Genomic DNA, 18346 nt, shown 5'->3' on the forward strand with positions numbered 1-18346 from the left:
GAGATGAAACACAAGGACAACTTTGGAGGCAGACATATGTTTGTATTTAAATCAGTAATAAGTCAATAAAAGCAAATCGTTGATTTTTACAGCAGTTTTCATTAAAGCACAACCGTTTGCAGTGTTTGATGACGAGTTCAGACAGTTTGTTTCTCAGCTGCTCAGATGATGACATGAGAACTGTTTATAAACAACAAAACAATTCACAATCATTACTAATATTGTGACAATTGTTCATCATGGTGAGAAATGCTTCTACTTCCTCTGGGATGCAACAGGTCCTAGAAGTGGAGTCCTAGAAGTGGAGTCCCAGAAGTGGAGTCCTAGAAGTGGGGTCCTGAGAGTGCAGCCTCCAGCTCTGCAGACATATCCTGTTCATTATTTGTGACAAGGTGCCTCCTGCTGGCCTTGAATTAAACTTTAATGTTGTCCCTCCAAAGACAGATATTTCTAACAAGATTCTGTATCCTGAACCTGCAGTACCAAATGGGAAAATGTCTTTCTTTTATCTCAAAAAAAAAAGAAAAAAAAAGAGGTACATAAACACAGGATATTACAGAGTTGTTTTCAGCTGCTCAGTTCTCTGCACGGATGCACCTTTAAATATTCCCAGAATTTGCAGTTGAGCAGCTTTTCCTCCGGGTTTGTTTTTGTCACGTGACCGGAAGTGTGCGTTGGAAGTTTAACGTTAGTCGGAAGTGTGTTTATTTACGAAGCAGCTCAGCAAACCTGTGAGGTCCTGAAATTCGTCCCGTTGTCCTGCGAAAATCGGCTGTGTACTCCGCGAACACGAACGCCGCAAGTGTTCGCCTGCTTTTAGTCCGGTTTTACCGCCAGCGGTCCCTGTTTGGTTGTGAACTCTTAGCCGTCGTATGCTAGTTTGTAGCTAGGAGGCTAGCTAACAGGGCTGACAACCTTGCCCTGTCCGTCACTGGAGCCACGCTGAGTTATGAGCTGTCTGTGGATGGTTGACGCTGTTCAATAAGTCTGTTGTCATTCTGGCATTGTCCTCCTTTAGCTAATGCTGCTAGTTAGCTAGCATCGGGACGTGTATTGGCGGCCCACGGTGTGCACTCGATGGCCGGTGACAGCCTCTGTAGTCCTTGAGGTGTTTTGACAGGACATGGGCATCTAGTGACAGACTGGCATCGACATGGACTAAAAGCTGAGCTGGTAAGACACCTGTCGTCTTCAGCATTCACTCATTAACACGGCTGTTGGTGTATTATCACATTGAATCCACTCTAGCTCATGTTGTTGTGCTACTTTGCTAGCAGCTAAGTTTGTTTTTGCTAGTCAGGTGTCTTCAAGTTTCTGAGTGTGCCAGCGTCGGATAAGTGAAGGCGGCCTTTTCTAAGCCACCGACTCTGTCACTCCTTCAGCTGTCATTGGACACGTTCAGCCTGCAACCAGACGGAACATTAGCTGTCATTACCTTCCACTGTAAAAATAAGTGTGGATTTATTTACCATTATAACCTGAGACTTTGAAGCCCTCAGTTTTCTATTAATGTTCCCAGTGCCAGTCTTATATGCAATGAGCAGAGTAAACTTCAATTAAAAAATTCAATTAATCAACAGACAAACAGTCTTTGAGTTATGTATTAAAAGTACTTCCAAGGCAACTGATGACTTTCCAATACCAGACACCAGTCAGCGTTGATCAGCTGCTCCAGATTGATAAGCTGTGTTCTGTGTTCGGCAGATATTGAACGCCTCTGCCGTGAGGCCTACAATCAAGAAAGTTGTGCACAGTCACAATTGCCTCCCAGACCTCGGAGTAGCTGTCGTCCTCCTCGATCCGTCAGGATGTTGGAGGGCCTGGTTGCCTGGGTGCTGAACACATACCTGGGCAAATATGTCAGCAACCTGAACACAGACCAGCTCTCCATTGCCCTCCTAAAAGGTAATCACCTGTGTTTTTGTTTTTCATTTCAAATGATAGTTTATTACTTCACAAAACCATGTTGCGGTGTACTAGATGTTTGAATGTGGTTTCCTTTCCCACTCCCCCTCATCTGTGTGAACTTTGCACTGAATGTTGTTTCTGCTTTCATTTTTGTGTTGTTGGTTTAGAGATTTATTTATTTTCCCCCTTCAGACTAACTCACATAGTTCAACTGTTTGATGCTAGAATTCACACAACTGGTGCTTTGAAAGGATAGATGGCATCACCGTCACAAACAAACCATCCCCACCGTGAAGCATGGTGGCGGCAGCATCATCATGTGGGGATGCTTTTTGGAAAGTGAAAATAGAAGTTAAAATGCTTGCAGCAAAATACAGGAGGACAGCCTGATGCAGTCTGAAAGAGAACTGTGACTTAGGAGGACGTTGGTTTTCCAGCAAGTAAACCAACCCCAAGAATACAGCCAAAGCTACACAGAATGGTTTAAAGACAATGAGGTGATTGTTCTGGCTGATTTTACTCATGATCCCAGCACAACCTGACAGGGCTCGAGGAAAGGAAAACAATTGCAGCGTCCAGATGTGCACGGGGTTGATGCTGTATTTGCATTCAAAGGTGCTTCTACTAAATACTGGCTCGAAGAAGGTTTTATATTTTTACTTAATCGACATCACTTTGTAGAAATCGGTTTTCACATTGACGTGAGTGTGTGTGTTTTTGGTAAATTCTTGTCAAAAATGTCAAACAAATTCTAATATATATAATATATATGGTCAGTTATATTGACTGTGTTGAAAAGCAAAAAAAAAGGGAGACTTTCAATGGCGTCGTAGAGAACTGCTGTACGACTGGACAGTGCTATCTGTGCTATCTGCTACTGAAACTGGACTGACGAGCTTCTGTGTTTATAAGGCTGCAGTTTGTGCTGCATGATTGTTTTACACCCCACAACTGGTAACTAAGAGTGAGTTACTGAAGGAAATGTGTTAAGACACATACAGTGCGTATTTCTAAAGGTTCCCCAAACCATCACACCACCACCATGTTTCACTGATGGTGTCATGGTCTTCTTGTGGAATGCAGTACTAGCTTTACACCAGATGTAACAGGACCCATATCTTCCAAAAAGTTCCACCTTTGACTCGTCAATCCACAGGATGTTATCCAAAAAGACTTGGTACTCATCTAGATATTTGTTTGCCAGATGAGCCTTTAATCCTCCCATGGATCCATTTCTGCCCCATGTCTTCCTTACTGTAGAATCATGTACACTGACCTAACTGAGGCAAGTGAGGCCTACAGCTATTCTGATGATTGTCTGAGTTCTTTTGGATGAGATGTTGACGCGCTCTTGGGGAAATGTTGGTCGGCTGGCCTCCTGGGAAGGTTCACCACTGTTCTCTGGAGTCCCAGAGCCTCAGCAGTGGCTTTGTAACCCTCTCTGATAAATGTCAGTGACTTTGTTTGACATCTGCTCTTGAATCTCTTGGCATCATGTGCTGCTTTTTGACATCCTTTAGCTGCTTCACATTGTGCCAGACAGGTTCTATGTCGTGATGTTTAGTTCAACGAGCCTGGCAGGTATCGTATGTGGGTGTTGGCTGGTGAAACTGAAGCCAACTGCCAAATGAATAAGGTCAGGTAGACTGGCAGCTAAGGGGGCAATTACCTTTCCATACAGGGCAAAGTGGGGCTGGACAGCACTTTTCGTTTACATGTGACAAATTGAAGGTATCTGTCGGGGGGCAAATACTTTGTCACAGCAAACCAACGGTGGGGTCTCTTATGCCATCGTTCAAAGACAGTGTAACAGAGTTATTACCGATTACAATAGCTGAATTGAAGCCATCAACACCTTCTGAAGCAAACTCTGTGTTTGTCTGTTTCCTGTTATTCCTCAGGTGCAGTGGAGCTGGAGAACCTCCCTCTGAGGAAAGATGCCCTCCGAGAGTTTGACCTGCCGTTTGAAGTCAAAGCAGGTGAGACACGCTGACCGATGATCTCAGAGTTTATACAGAACTCACAAAAATCTACCGAAATGGAATAAGGAGCTGATTTTACTGGCAAATTTACTGCATGAGTTGAGCTGAGCTGTGTGACTGTGTGCTCAAAGTGATGTGATCTGAAGTCACATTAGCCCCACTTTTACAGGCAATAGTATTGAGTTACTACATTTATTGTGTCGTGCGTAAAGTTAATTGAGAAAAAACAGTTTGTTTAAAAAAGCAAAGCAAGAGAAGAGTTGTGCAACAAGTTTTATGTGGATGGACTAACCCTGTGCTTTAGCGGTTGATAAGGAAAACATCTAATTTCAGATTACATTGTTAAATATGAATGTCTTTAGCTGAAGGCCAGCTCATCTGAATCACAAATATCAGACAGATTGGCCACAAATGAAAGGACAAACCGACACGTACAATGTTCAAAGATTCTGCTCCAGCACAAGCCTCCATAACAGAGTCCCTGTCATGGTCTCTGAGCTCGCCGGAGGAATGAACACCATTCTTTAGATGTCAGAGCTAATGTCAGCTCAGTGATTCTCTTCTGCCCGAATCAGGATTTTCCTGTCTGGCTACATGTTCTCTGACGTGCTGCTGATGGAGGATCATTCTTCAGTTTATTTTTTTTCTTCCTTCCCACTGTCGCCACGAGCTCGCTCAAAGGGATGCTTAGTTTTTTGTGGGTTTCTGTGCAAACATTTTGTAGCGTCTTCACCTTACTCTATGAAGTGCATTGAGATATTGGGGTCGCTGTGGCTCAGGTGGTAGAGCGAGGGTCATGGTCGTTGTGTCCTTGGGCAAGACACTTCTCCCACCTTGCCTGGTGTGAATGCGTATGAATGGATTGTTCGAGGTGGTGGTCTGAGGGGCCGTAGGTGCAGAATGGCAGCCACGCCTCTGTCAGCCTGCCCCGGGGCGGCTGTGGCTACAGTCGTAGCTACCACCACCCGAATGAATGTGTGTGAAGCGTCTTTGAGTGCCTGGAATTGGCGCAATATAAATAACACTGAATTGAATTGAGGGCTGCAAGGTGGCTCAGTGGTTAGCACTGTTGCCTCGCAGCAAGAAGGTCGCTGGTTCGCGTCCCGGTGGGGGCACCAGGATCTTTCTGTGTGGAGTCTCCATGTTCTCCCCGTGCAGCGTGGGTTCTCTCCGGCTTCCTCCCACAGTCCAGAAACATGTTGAGGTTAATTGTCCGTAGGTGTGAATGTGAGTGTGCTTGGTTGTCTGTCTCTAAGTGTAGCCCTGTGATAGACTGGTGACCTGTCCAGGTGAACCTGCCTTCACCCTGAGTCAGCTGGGATAGACTCCAGCCCCCCATGACCCTGGTGAGGATTAAGCGGTGTATAGATAATGGATGGATGGATGAACTCCCTGCTGGCCATTAGAAAGAATGCAGCTTCACCTGGGCTTCAGCTTTCAGACCCAGAGACTGCATTCTTCTTTTACGAACAGAACACGGTTACTGGTTTTTCAGCTTCAGGCTGTATTTCCTGTACTGTCAGTGGGTGGCTGTGGCTCAGGTGGTAGAGCGGGTGTCCTCTAATAGCAAGGTTGGTGGTTCGATCCACCGCCCCTCCACAGTGGTCCTTGGGCAAGACACTAAACCTGAAGTTGCTCCCAATGGCAGGCAGCACCTTGCATGGCAGCTTTGTCACCATTGGTGTACGAATGTCTGTGTGAATAGGTGAATGAGAAAACATTTTAAAGCCACATTGTACCACTAAAGAAGAAAAGCGCTATAGAAGTGCAAACCATTTACCATTTACCATTTACCATTTACCATTTATCATACATAATGTTATCTTTCCTTAGGCTTCATTGGAAAGATCACCCTCCAGATCCCTTTCTACCGGCCTCACAGTGACCCGTGGGTCATCTCCATGTCCCAGCTCAACCTCATCATCGGTCCGGCTCAGCTGCAGGAATACGACAGAGAGAAGGAGAGAGAGGAGGAGAGAGAACGCAAGCAACGCCTCCTCAAGGTTCTCGAAGACAAATTCAAGGTAGGTTTTTTTGTCCCACTGCTGGTGAAGGTAAAAAAAAAAAGAAAATCATGTCATGAACATTACAGCCTCACAGGAACTTTAATTTACTCCAAAAGTATGGAGGTGATGTCCCTCAAACAGTATTCTCTGGTGTTCTTACAATTAGTTTTATTGCAACACAAACAGCGCTGGTATGACATTGATCGACATATAAGCACCGTCAGATCAAACTAAAAAAAAAAAAGCAAGCCAAATACTCATGAGATGAAGAGCTGTGTCTAAATAATGGAGTTGAATTGTGTAACTTTGCCAGATTCAAGATTCAAGACCTTTTATTTGTCAAAAACACAATTATACACAGTGTAACACGCAGTGAAAAGTACTGAGAATGAGCACCTGTTCCAGACCGAAACAATAATAATAATTAGACGAAGAAGAATAAAGAATGAAAATACACAATAAATAAATAAATACACACACACACACATATATATATATATATGTATAGAAATAAGCAAAATAAATAAATGAAAGTGTCAAATAGTGCAACAAAGGATAGTGAACAGACATCTTGTCCTAGTCTGTGTTTGTAGCCCATTTTCTGTATGTTATTGTGTCTAACTGTTGTATGTTTGCCTTTGTACTTTGTGCTTTTGTTGACAGTGTATATAAACAAATGTTTGCCCTCACATATAATACGTACGGTATAACTTTGGCTCCTTCAGAGTGAGTGTGAGCAGAGAGGAGAGTCGTACTGGTACTCCGTCACCGCCTCGGTCGTCACCAGGATCGTGGAGAACATCGAGGTGAGACATCATTAGGTTCTACAGATGGACTACACCGTACACAACCCAGGTTTCATGTGTCAGTAATAGTAACAATACAGTGCTTCACACTTAAAAGAAAAATATGTACACGTCGTCAACATTTAAGAACAATACATTTTCCACGCCGTTGTCCTGACTGCGGTCGACCCTTCCAGAATAACGAGGTCGTTGTAATTGTTTGACGCTAGATTTCAGACTGAACTGTGATTTTCTTGCCTTCTGTGCGTAGCTGAACATTCAAGATGTGCACCTTCGATTTGAGGACGACTTCTCCAACCCGCAGAAGCCTTTTTCCTTTGGGGTTTGCATCAACAACGTGTCCGCTCAGAACCCGTCCAAAGAGTCGGTAAGTGTTGAAGCAACGTTAAAAAAAAAAAAAAAGCATTAAATGATGTTAGGGTGACATCACGATTCGTAATATTCACTAGAAAACATTTTGAAGTCCAACATATGATACTGTAGTTCAGATTCCTGTTTACAAGAGTCTGGCCAAAAGCTAGTGTGAGTTTGGTTCCCTCTTTTAAAAAAACAACTGCCTGCTTTGCTTTAATAGGTGTTATTGATTAGCCACAGAGAACAACAAAAAGCAACTCTTAAAACCTGTTGATTGAATAAAGAAAGAGCCGTCAGTTTGCTCCTCTGTCGTCGCCCACTGAAACTCTAAAAACATGTCAAACGCAGATTTGTAGCACAACAAGAACAGTTTTTTTCAAGCTCCTCATAAAGTGTCAGGCGTTTGGAGTCGCTCAGAAATGACTTTTTTTAGTTGTAGTTATTTGATCTTGCTGCTCTCTGTAATCACATACCCCATAAAGAGTAATCTAATCAGAGTCTGGATCCCCCCATCTGCATACATTTATATGTTAGAAAAGGTAACACCAACTTTCAGGTGATGGCAGCTATGAAACAAGCAAAGACAAATGTGTTGGTGTAAATCTTTCCAAATTGGCTTCATTAGGGGAGCAGACAGATTTTGGGGGGGGTTATGTTAATTTAAGAATGACTACAAATGAAAAACATCCCACTGACACCACAAATTTTACTGTAATACGTAGTGATGCAAGCTGAGACCGTGGCCAAGTTTTTAAATGTGGGAGGATTGATAAGTTCTGACGTTGCGGTTCTGTTACCTTAGAAAGTAAGAAGACCGTTGTGTCTCATCACCATAAAAGACAAGTGTCTGATGTTTGTGTGTCCATGATGCGCTTCAGCAAATCCTAAACGTTGTTCCGTCTGTTGCACCGACGCGTCCAGTAGAAGTTCAGGTAACCAGAGTTAACTAAACTCTACCCACACGGGTTAATAATTAAAAGCCTCCAGCTGTTTGTTTAACTGTGGCCGAGTTCATAAAGTCAGTCTGAAGTTCAGAGCATCATCTGAAGTGTCCATCAGTTTCACTTTCAGAGCGCAGAGCAGCAGGATTTAGTCATTTGGTGGCTGCACACAAACTGTCCTACTTTATTTCCTGTTTTTCTACTGAATGTTGGTGGTAGAAGAATTACTTAAATGGGTTTGTTTTTACTAAACTATTGAAGTCACACATTAGAAATGCTGTTTTAGATTTTTTTTAATACACAAAAGTGAAGCGTGAGAGAGGTTTTATCAGCACAGCGTACTGACATTTACCTGATATCTGATCAAGGTGCAGCTTTTACAATGCATAGTATTTTATTTTGTGAGTAAAACCCCGTCCACAGAGCTCCGATCATCCCATCAACGCAACATTAACATCTAAATAAAGTCTAATTTATATACAGTACGTATGAGAAAATTAAGCAATTTTCGTTCTGTTCTTAATTTGTTTATGCTTTTGTCTTTAAAAACAAAATTGTAAAACCCTTGTATTGATATATATTTATATTCAGAACTCCCACGTATGGTTTTCTTGTATTTGCAGGTCCAAAAGCTCCTTCGACAAAAGCAGCTGGAGATCGAAGCCTTCAGCGTCTACTGGGACACAGAGTGTGAAATGCTGGGAAAGCTGCCCGCTAATCAGATCCAGGTCAGTCATTCAGCGATCTTAAACACTTAGCAGACAGCCTGTTTGGAGTATTACAGCTGGGGTGTGCTCAAAGTTTCTTTTAAATAACATTTTAAACCTTTTAAATAACATTTGTCCTGCAGTAATAAAGGTTTCACTTGCTCCTTTGGAAGTTTTCCCACCTTTTTTTTTTTTCTTTTTTTTTGATCCACAGTCGATTTAATTAGACTTTTTTTGAATTTATATTAAAAAAAAGACTCTTTCATATCAAAGTGAATACATTTCTACCAAGTAATGTAAAATGTATAATATGTTCATGCACATAATGTAAATTGAAACATTATAAAAGGCTCATAAAGTCAGTTTTGGTACGTTTAATGTTCAGCCCTACCTTTTATAGGAAGATCTTTAGTCTGGCATTGTTTTGCTGACATTCCTTCATTTTGCATTTTTGCCTTCGTTAGACGGGTGCCATAGAGACAGACAGACAGACAGGGAATGTGAGAAACTAGAGCTGTTGAATGACATGAAGTGAAGGTCGGCTGGGAATAGAAATTGACATTAGCACCCATGTGATACGTCTCTTGGTTGTCATGTTGCCTCGGTCTGACCGCTCGTTTTGCAACTCCACAGGACGCGATGACCAAGTGCATGCAGAGCCGTGAGCATCAGTACATCTTTGAACCAGTGTGTGCCTCTGTGCTGCTGAGAAGAAACACCTCCAAGGAGCCGCTGAGATCCCGACAGACCCCACGGATCGAGGGCCAGGTTCAGCTGGAGCCCATGTCCTTACGCCTGTCACAGGTCCGTATGACAACGTCCTGAACTCCAGCTGATGAAACCACAAGACGTCTCTTGATTTGTGCTTTAACACTCGGGACTTCACTCCGGTTATGGCTGCTTTGGTTGATTGTTATCTTTGCACAAACATTCAGCTTTAAGTTATAAGAACTGTGCAGCAACTCAGTGGACAATAGATGAGGTGAATCAACCTGACAGCAGCCGACATGTTACACAAGCAGGAATAAAAAATGCTCCGTACTAAAACATTTGACAGATTTCTATTTCTATCGACCCCTGTGCAAATGTCAAGTGGACTTCTCTGGCCGACTATGAAGGACCAACATTGAAAAACACGTTCAAAACAACCATCAGCAGATCCCTGGATGATAGAAAAGCAGCTTCTTCAGAGATGTAGAATTTACTAGATGTATAAACCCAAGACTCCAATCAGCAAACATTGAGTCATTCAAGAAAAAGGGCCAAACAGACACCAAGATACGCTGAAATGACATTTTTCAGCAGTTCCACAAATTTTCACTTTGTTTTTAAGCCGATGTTTGCAGTGGAAAATTAAAAGGAATCTAAAATAGAAGACGATTCAATTGCAGCCTTAAAGCTTTGGACCGACTGTAACTGAAAAGACGTTGGTGTGCCAAGAACTCATGTGTGCGTGTGTTTTGTCTCTCAGGTCCAGTACCAACAGATCATGGCTTTTCTTAAAGAGCTGGACCGCCGAGAGCGAGAGATGCTCTACAGGAAGTGGAGACCCAAAGTACCGGTTTCTGGGAAGTAAGTTCACACTTCAGTGCAAACGTTTTTGTCATAACGGTCAGTTTCAGAACATTTGCAGACTTTTTTTGGACACCATAAACTGAGTCAACAGTCTTGTCTCTCGTCTTAAAGTCCTTCTGCGGTCGTTGATTAAAACTCTAAACTCTCATCTCCGTGTATCAGAGTCACACATTTAATAGTTTTCTTCATGAATGTGAAAACGTTTAGCCACCTGTGTTGACTACCTGTTTTTCTCAAAAGTCACACACTATACTTTGTTCATGTAATAAAACCTTGACATCGTGTTTACTCCTGTAACACCGTCCTCCCTGCAGCTGCCGCCAGTGGTGGGTCTTCGCCATCCAGGCCAACCTGAGTGAAATCAGGGAACAGCGGCGGCGAGGCAGCTGGGACTTCGCTCTGCAGCGGGCCCGAGATGCCCAGACCTACACCGACCTGTATTTTAGAAGACTCAAGAGAGCCACGCTGAGTCCTCAGGAAGAGGTACGTCACTGCAACATAGACAACACAAACGTCTGAGGAAAGGTCATGTCCTCAAGTAGAATCCAAACACTGAGTCGCAGTAACAAACACTGCCTTTAAGTGATGTTGTACTCCCTTCATTTTATTAATAGAACTCATAAAACATTCTCCCTTAGCATCGACAAGGATGGATTTCTGAGCTTTCCCGCCTGAAATTGTGTAGTTGAGATAAAATAAATATCTGACATCCCCTTAAATGATTCAAGAGAAGTGTTTATTGTTGTATGTACAGTATGGAACTATGAAATTCTCTCTTTGCTATCCACAACAAATACCAAACAACTACTTTGTCGTAGTGAGGGATGGCTATCGTTATGATGTTAACAGTACTTTACTTTGACCAAAATGCCTATTTCAGCACAGATAAAAGATAAAACCTCAGTGTCCAGCTTTACACCTCTCATGCTGCCATAATGGTTGTCTGCCTACATACAGCGTTCCAAACCCAAGTTTTTCTTTGTCCCACAGAGTGAGCTGGAGCGAGTGGAAGAGGAACAAACACTGGAGGAGCTGCAGAGTCTCCGAGAAATTGTCCACGACTGGTTTCGAAAGCACGAAGAGATCGCAGAGGTAAGCGTCAGTGATTCTCGAGCCGTTCAAAGGCGGATAAACGTAATACATTCCAATATGTTGTTGTTTTTTGTGTCCTATTCCAGACTTCTGTCTTAGGTTTAAAGTTGTCGTTTTGGAAGTTCACAATCAGCCCTCAAAGTTTCACTGATGTTTGTTTAAGTCAGTCTTCTTCCTCTTTCTCTTCTTCCAGTATGTGCGGGAGCCCACCACTGACCCCCCGCCCTGCTCTCCCACCGCTCCCATTCCAAAGAGTGGGAGCTCGGGGATGATCCAGTACCTGCAGTCTTGGTTCCCAGGCTGGGGAGGCTGGTACGGAGATTCCCAGAATCCAGAGGGGCCTGAAGAACTACTACCAAGTCCATCCTCGTGGGATATTCTAGGTGAGAAACAGGCGGCTCCTCTCTTTCACCAAACAAGGGCTGACAACAAATCGGAATCTTTAATCAGTTTGTAAGCTTTAGCAAAAGTTGCCACTACGAGATTGTTTTTTATTTCAGTTACATATTCTATTTGACTGGATAATTCCTATAAGTGACGGAATGAACCGCTAAGCCGTTGAATGACGTAATAATGACGATGCAATGCTTCTTCAGCAGAGACAGACGAGCTGTTCGACCCGTTGGAGGACTCGCACACTCTGAACACGTTCACCAGGCGAGATCACCTGTTCGCCCGGCTGGAGTTCTTGCTGGAGAAGGGCGGAGTCACGCTCTTCCACCAGGAGAGGAAGGGAGACACGCTGCACGAGAGCGGAGTCATCCAGCTGGAGTTCTCAGGTGAACGGATAGAGAAACACTGTTATGCAGGTTTTGTCAAAATGTGGGCAGTAGAGATGGAAACATGGATAAAACCCACTGGTGCAGTGTAGTATAGGTCACTTCATATCACTAATACATTTAAAAAATATATACACAGGAAAAGTAACCATGTTTCCTGCCTTACATGATAAGAATTTTTATCAAACTGACGTAAATAATCAAGATTTTGCACCTTTTGCTTGAAAGAATAACAGTTTTGATGCATCTGTTTTGGATCATCTTTGACAGGTGAAAGATGTTTTTTGTAATTTTCCTACATGTTGGTCAACTTAATTGTCAGCTATTTTGTCTATAAAGATTGGCAAATTTAGTATCTACTGCTTTTTCTGATATAACGTCTTATGGGTTGAGACGGTTTGTCAGTTTTTCAGTATTTTCTCACAGTGCGCACAGAACGACACATTTTATTTCAGTTATCAACGAAATAATTAAGCACAAAAATGATGATTAGTTGCAGCCTGATGAAAAACAAATGATGGACTTGTGTCAACACCGATGTGTTATTTCAGACTAAACATGAAAATGATAAGTTTACTTCGCTGCAGGTGTTTTTTTTTCCAGATAGACAGAAACGGTTGTTACCAGAGACTCAAAGCATGTGTGCTGTAGTTTAATCTACTGTATCGACATGTCCACAGGGGTGAAGGTGACAGTGGAGTCTCTGCCGCGCTCCGAGTCGTCCTTGCTGTCGGTCAAGCTGGGCAGTTTGTTCCTCAGAGACCTGACCACTCAGGGCACCATCTTCCCTGTCCTGGTGTCTCCCAAAACGGTAAGCAGTGATCAACAGACGTGGACAGAAGTAGTGATATTTCTGTTACTTTCTGCTGTATTTTATGTCACATGTTTTTAACAATTGTCTCTCGTTGACAGGACAAAGTTGTCACCGTCATTAACCATTCATCGAACCAGTCTTCCAGTACTTTCGGTAAGATTTTTTTTTTTTTTGATAATTAAGGATTTATTCATTTGACAGCATTTTTCAATTTCAACCATATTAAGTGTGTTTTTTACCTTGTGACCTTGGGCCTAATTACAGGAGGTGCATTTCCCAGAGGATATTTTTTTTGGTGCAAATTATTTCGTCCACTAAGCTCCTCTATTTGTCCCAGTGTTATAGTGCCATGCAAAAACATGCAATTTCCATGTTGTTGGAGAAATTTATACTATACTAGATAGATAGATAGATAGATCAAACCTTTATTGATCCCACAGCGGGGAAATTTTCAGACAGTTTTTGATGGTTTTGTAAGCTTGACATCTCTGTACAGTATGTTTTGTCTCTATGTCATGTTTGTTTTGTTTCTCCTTATCAGGATGCAACACTGAGTGCTCGTCATTCCCAGTCTTTGAGATGATATACGAGCGAAACCCCATCAGGTGTAAGTTTGAGAGAAGGCTGGAAGTGAACACGAGTCCATTAAACATCATCTACAACCCACAAGCAATCAAAAAAGTGACCGAGTTCTTCTACAAAGGAAGAGTTCACACTTCAGGTAAGTACTGAAACTTGGCGCTCATTTCTGGTGTGTATACATTCCGTTCCGAAAATGTCCATTTTAACTATTGAAACTCCACTTTACAAGAGGATTTTTGAAAACATATTTTTTTCTACACTTCTGCAAAGATGCATCAATGCTGGTGCTCGGATTCAGTCCAAGCAACACATTTAAATGAATAAAAAAATGTATTCAAACAGTTAAGAAGAGTAATGGACCAAAGTTGCCTTAAGTAAGCAAGCAAGCTAACAAAATGTGATCAATCAATCACCGTCTTCTGCTGAGCAGAACCAGACCGATCCTATCGCATAATCAACTTAACAGTTGGCTCACTCAGAAATACATGGGCTTCACTGTATTAATTAGCACCTCTGCCTCCATTATAGTGTATTCCATTGTAAGAAATGTTATTCTTGGAGCTTGCTAGCTTAATTGAAACACTAGAGCGATTTTAGGTCTTGCCATACTGTAGATCATTTTAAAATAAATGGTTCACATTACACTTTATACCGACAAGACAGCATCATTACAGCAAAGCACTGCGAAGAACTGCTATTCACGTTACTCACACATCTTCCATGTTACTTTAAACCATGTAGAACTAGTGTATTTTCTCGTTTGCTTGTTATGCTTTTCAATAACATCACTTTACTGTACTCCATTCATATTTCTTTGATGCCCAGGTTTTGGCTATCAGTCAGAGCTGGAGCTGAGAGTGGCAGAGGCTGCCAGGAGGCAGTACAACAAGCTGAAGATGCAGACGAAGGCAGAGATCCGACAGACCATTGATCAGCTACTTGTGGGAGAATTTATTGTAAGCGAGGTTTTCCCCATAGTGGCATGAAACAGTTGACTGTATAATTAATTCTAAGTACCACTGATTTGTTTGCCTTGTAGGAAAACAGTAAACGTTGGACCATGAAATTGGACATCTGTGCACCCCAGGTGATTTTCCCTGATGACTTCCAGTCAGTGGACCCAATGCTAGTTGTTGTTGATTTAGGCAGGATCCTTCTGACAAACTCTCAAGGTAAAACAAACTATTGTAACACATTTATATGTAGCCAGATATCTACATTCTTTTGCCTAATGATGTTTCTTACTCATTTTTATTGATTTCTTTTAAGATGACACTAAAACCGACTCAAAAGCGACTCAACCTGAAAGGGAAGACATCAGCGATGATGAGTACCAGACTCCCCTCGCCACTCCGCCAGAGTCACCGCCAAATGAACTCGACATGCCTTTGAAAGCACAGCAAAAAAGTCCTGAACTTCCCAGCCTCGCATCCCCGGAAGGCACGCAGGCCTACAGCAGAAGGCTGTATGAAAAATACTCCTTGTCGTTTAAGGACTTGCAGATAATGGTTGGCCGCTGTAAGGACAACTGGAAACATCTTCAAGAGAGTGAGGTGGGGCCTACACATGTGGTGGAGAAGTTTAATGTGCTGCTGCAGCTTGAGCAGAGGCTGCGCTACACATCGGACCCCCAGCTCCCCGGGGCTGTGCTGTCAGGAACTCTTCCAGACCTCAAGGTCCATATCAACCTTGAGAAGATGACCGCCCTCAGGAATTGTCTAGCTAGGCTAAGCAGTCCAGCTTCAAGTGAAGGAGACAAAGGCCAGGAGGGAGGTCTGCCCCTGAGGTCTCCGGATCCTCCCACCCTCCGCCATGACAAGATCTTTCAGAGAGAGGACAGCTCCTGGAAGTTGCAGGGTTCAGCCAAGAATCTCACCCAGAGTGTGATGACACTGGAGCAGCACACACGGGAAGTCCTGGTGGAGTCTCGCCTACTGTTAGCTGAATTCAACATTAACTACATGCAGCTCGGTGTGGAGAGCGATGGGCGCTACATATCAGTTCTCAAGGTATTTGGCACAAATGCAAATTTTGTAAAGCGGCCTTATGATGCTGAAGTCTCTCTGACTGTCCATGGTCTTCTTCTGGTGGACACCTTACAGACCTATGGCTCAGACTTTGACCTCCTTGTGGCTTCTCATAAGCATCTCAGTTTTGACATACCCACGGGTAGTCTCAGAGAGAGCCAGCCGACGTCTCCTGTATCGTCTGATGGCAGATCTCCTGAGCACCAGGGCAGCCGCACTGAGCCGTCCCCCGGTCTGCCCATAGATAGAATATCCCCCTTCAGTTCCATTCTCAACGAGCAAGATGCTCTAATTAAGCTTGAGTACCAGTTTGTGAGCTCCGACTGCCCTTCCAGGAACCTGGACAGCTCCCTTCAGGTTACCAGCATGCAGGTCAATAACTTGGACATCATTCTCAACCCTGAGACTATGGTGGAGTTGCTGAAATTCCTCCAGAAGTCATTCCCCAAAGAAGAAAGCACCTGGGCATCAACAGCGCAACAACATACAACAGCGCCCTACAGTGAGGAACAGGATGGAACATTTCAGGCCACCTATGACCAGAACAAAGAACTGACTGTGGAGATCCACCGCCTTAACCTGCTTCTCCTTCGGACTGTGTCCACCGGCACTGTTCTGGGTGCTGAGAAGAAAGGGTTGAAGATTGCCACTGCCAGCATTACTGGAACCAAGGTCAATGTGTCCATGGGCAGTCGACTGGACATTAATGGTTCACTAGGATCAATGCAGTTGGTGGACCTTACCCAGGAGGGAGGCCGAAGCCAGTTTGTGGTTAGCATTGGCAGTGATGAGGACACCTCCTCAGGACTTGGCAACTTAACATTCCTTAGTGATATAGGATGTTCTCCCTCAGAAGCTTTAAACTTTCGCCTTATGGAGAAATCACAAGGGGAGTGTTCCTTGAAACTGCAAATGGCATCTCTGCACTACAACCACTCAGCCAAGTTCCTGAAGGAGCTGAGTCTGTCGGCCAACGAGGTCGAAGACAACTTTCGCACCATGTTGAAAAGTGCCGCCACCAAAGTGTCAACAGTTCTGGCCACCAAGACAGCAGAGTACAGTGGAATGGTTTCGCTCTTTGAGACTCCCTCACGGAGAACCAGAACGCTGAGTCAGAGCTGGGGTTATCCATTTGAGGATGAGGAGGATGTTCCTGTGGAGGAACCGGAATCCACCTTGGACACGTTCTTGGTGAAGCTGACCCTCAATATCAGCATTGAATCACCAGTTGTGTCTATTCCCCGCAAACCTGGACACCCTGAGCTATTGGTTGGCCACTTGGGAAGCATAACAATACAGAATTTTGTTAGTGGGCAAGACTCGGAACGAGAGAGGTTGCAGGTGTTGGTGAGGGATATACGGCTGTATTCACTCAACATGAGTCATTTGGTTTTGAAGAGGGGACCTCGAGTGGATATCTCTGGCAACATGTCGGCCTCCTGCAATGGAAGCATCAATCAGGATGAACCGCAGTTCACACGTCGTGACTTCTTTGAATCCCTCAACCGCGGAAAAGGTGAGAATGTTACAAATGGATTATGTACATCGTAAAACAAATAATTGAAGCATGCAGCTTATGACACAAGTTCACACCATTGATTCTCTTCATCAGCCTTCCACATACTGAAGGACACCACTATAAAGTTCACTCTGGAGAAAATTCCTGTTGACGAAGACACCCGGTTCAACTTCCTCACGACGGAGGAGCCTTGCAAGAGCACAGGGATACTGAGAGTTGAGGGCAAATTCGTCAACCCTGTTCAGGTATACGCTGTGTTTATCCTGTAAATTCTTAATTATGAGCCACTATTCAAACAAATGGCTGTCAAATAATGCTCACCCCTTTGCTGGTTTTAGTTACGCTTTTTCATCATAATTACTGTGTTTTTTGTAAGTGCATTGTATCGTAGGTGTTGAACGTCCTTTACACTAAGACCCTGTTTACACGTAGCAAAAACGGTGATATTTCAGTGCGTTTGGGCCTTTGGTTTACATGTAGACCAGCTTCAAGTCACCGAAAAGGATCATATTTGAAAACTGTGGCCACAGTGGAGATTTGGAAAAGCTCTGTCTTTATGTTTGCATGTAGACAGGAGGTGATGGAGTTTCTGATTGGCTGGCATGGCTTTATGTTTCTGGTTACACTGCCCCCTATAGGTTGGGCATGCTCATAGCAGCTCTTAATGACGTGTTTATGCAGGTTTGTGTAAACAAAGATTTTTTTTAAAACAATCTAGTGTAAACAGTTATTTTTGAAAACATAGATCCATTTTTGTAAAATGTGCTATGTGTAAACGTGGCCTAGCACTGAACCGAAAACGCTAAAAATATAAAAATGAGTATAATTTAGTAATTGAAAACAGTACATCCTTTAAGAAGAGAAATTTTTGGCGACACTCTGTGATTATAGCCGGACTGCACATAGACATGGATAAAATGTCAACAACATACAATATAATGTTTAAGATAAAGGCCTGGTTTACTCTGCAGTCCCTTTAATAAACAAAACCCATGAAAATGACAGTTTTTAAAGACCCCACACACCCACTGGAAAGTCACACTGGTGATTTTAATTATTTTGGCTCATGTCAGCATCACATGGTTGTATATGTAGGTGGACTGACATCCACCTCTTTCTCCTGTTATTTTATTACTAAGGCAGGATGGATTACACCTTTATCATTCTTATTATTTTATCATGTAATTCCCGCACAGTTTTACCACCTTGAGTATGAGCAGAGGTCTACCCAGGTTGGATAAATGAAAACATCCG

General features: G+C 43.2%; 1 protein-coding gene across 2 annotated transcripts in view; it reads left to right on the forward strand.

Moving 5' to 3' along the window:
* The first annotated feature begins 832 nt into the window (after positions 1 to 832).
* Positions 833 to 18346, forward strand: part of vps13d (vacuolar protein sorting 13 homolog D) — a 68697-nt gene continuing 51183 nt past the window's right edge. For both annotated transcript variants that reach the window (XM_008304229.1, XM_008304228.1), the window contains exons 1-20: positions 833 to 1173; positions 1705 to 1905; positions 3810 to 3887; positions 5724 to 5914; positions 6622 to 6702; positions 6953 to 7069; positions 8621 to 8725; positions 9338 to 9508; positions 10176 to 10276; positions 10594 to 10762; positions 11270 to 11371; positions 11565 to 11754; positions 11968 to 12150; positions 12831 to 12961; positions 13063 to 13117; positions 13506 to 13685; positions 14372 to 14502; positions 14586 to 14718; positions 14816 to 17089; positions 17186 to 17337. In XM_008304229.1, the coding sequence (XP_008302451.1) occupies positions 1809 to 1905; positions 3810 to 3887; positions 5724 to 5914; positions 6622 to 6702; positions 6953 to 7069; positions 8621 to 8725; positions 9338 to 9508; positions 10176 to 10276; positions 10594 to 10762; positions 11270 to 11371; positions 11565 to 11754; positions 11968 to 12150; positions 12831 to 12961; positions 13063 to 13117; positions 13506 to 13685; positions 14372 to 14502; positions 14586 to 14718; positions 14816 to 17089; positions 17186 to 17337 (4641 nt within the window). In that variant the 5' untranslated portion in view covers positions 833 to 1173; positions 1705 to 1808. The remainder of the gene's footprint in view (positions 1174 to 1704; positions 1906 to 3809; positions 3888 to 5723; positions 5915 to 6621; positions 6703 to 6952; positions 7070 to 8620; positions 8726 to 9337; positions 9509 to 10175; positions 10277 to 10593; positions 10763 to 11269; positions 11372 to 11564; positions 11755 to 11967; positions 12151 to 12830; positions 12962 to 13062; positions 13118 to 13505; positions 13686 to 14371; positions 14503 to 14585; positions 14719 to 14815; positions 17090 to 17185; positions 17338 to 18346) is intronic.

The sequence above is a fragment of the Stegastes partitus genome, unplaced genomic scaffold, assembly GCF_000690725.1.
Source record: "Stegastes partitus isolate 25-593 unplaced genomic scaffold, Stegastes_partitus-1.0.2 Scaffold2173, whole genome shotgun sequence".
NCBI classification, from domain to species: domain Eukaryota; kingdom Metazoa; phylum Chordata; class Actinopteri; family Pomacentridae; genus Stegastes; species Stegastes partitus.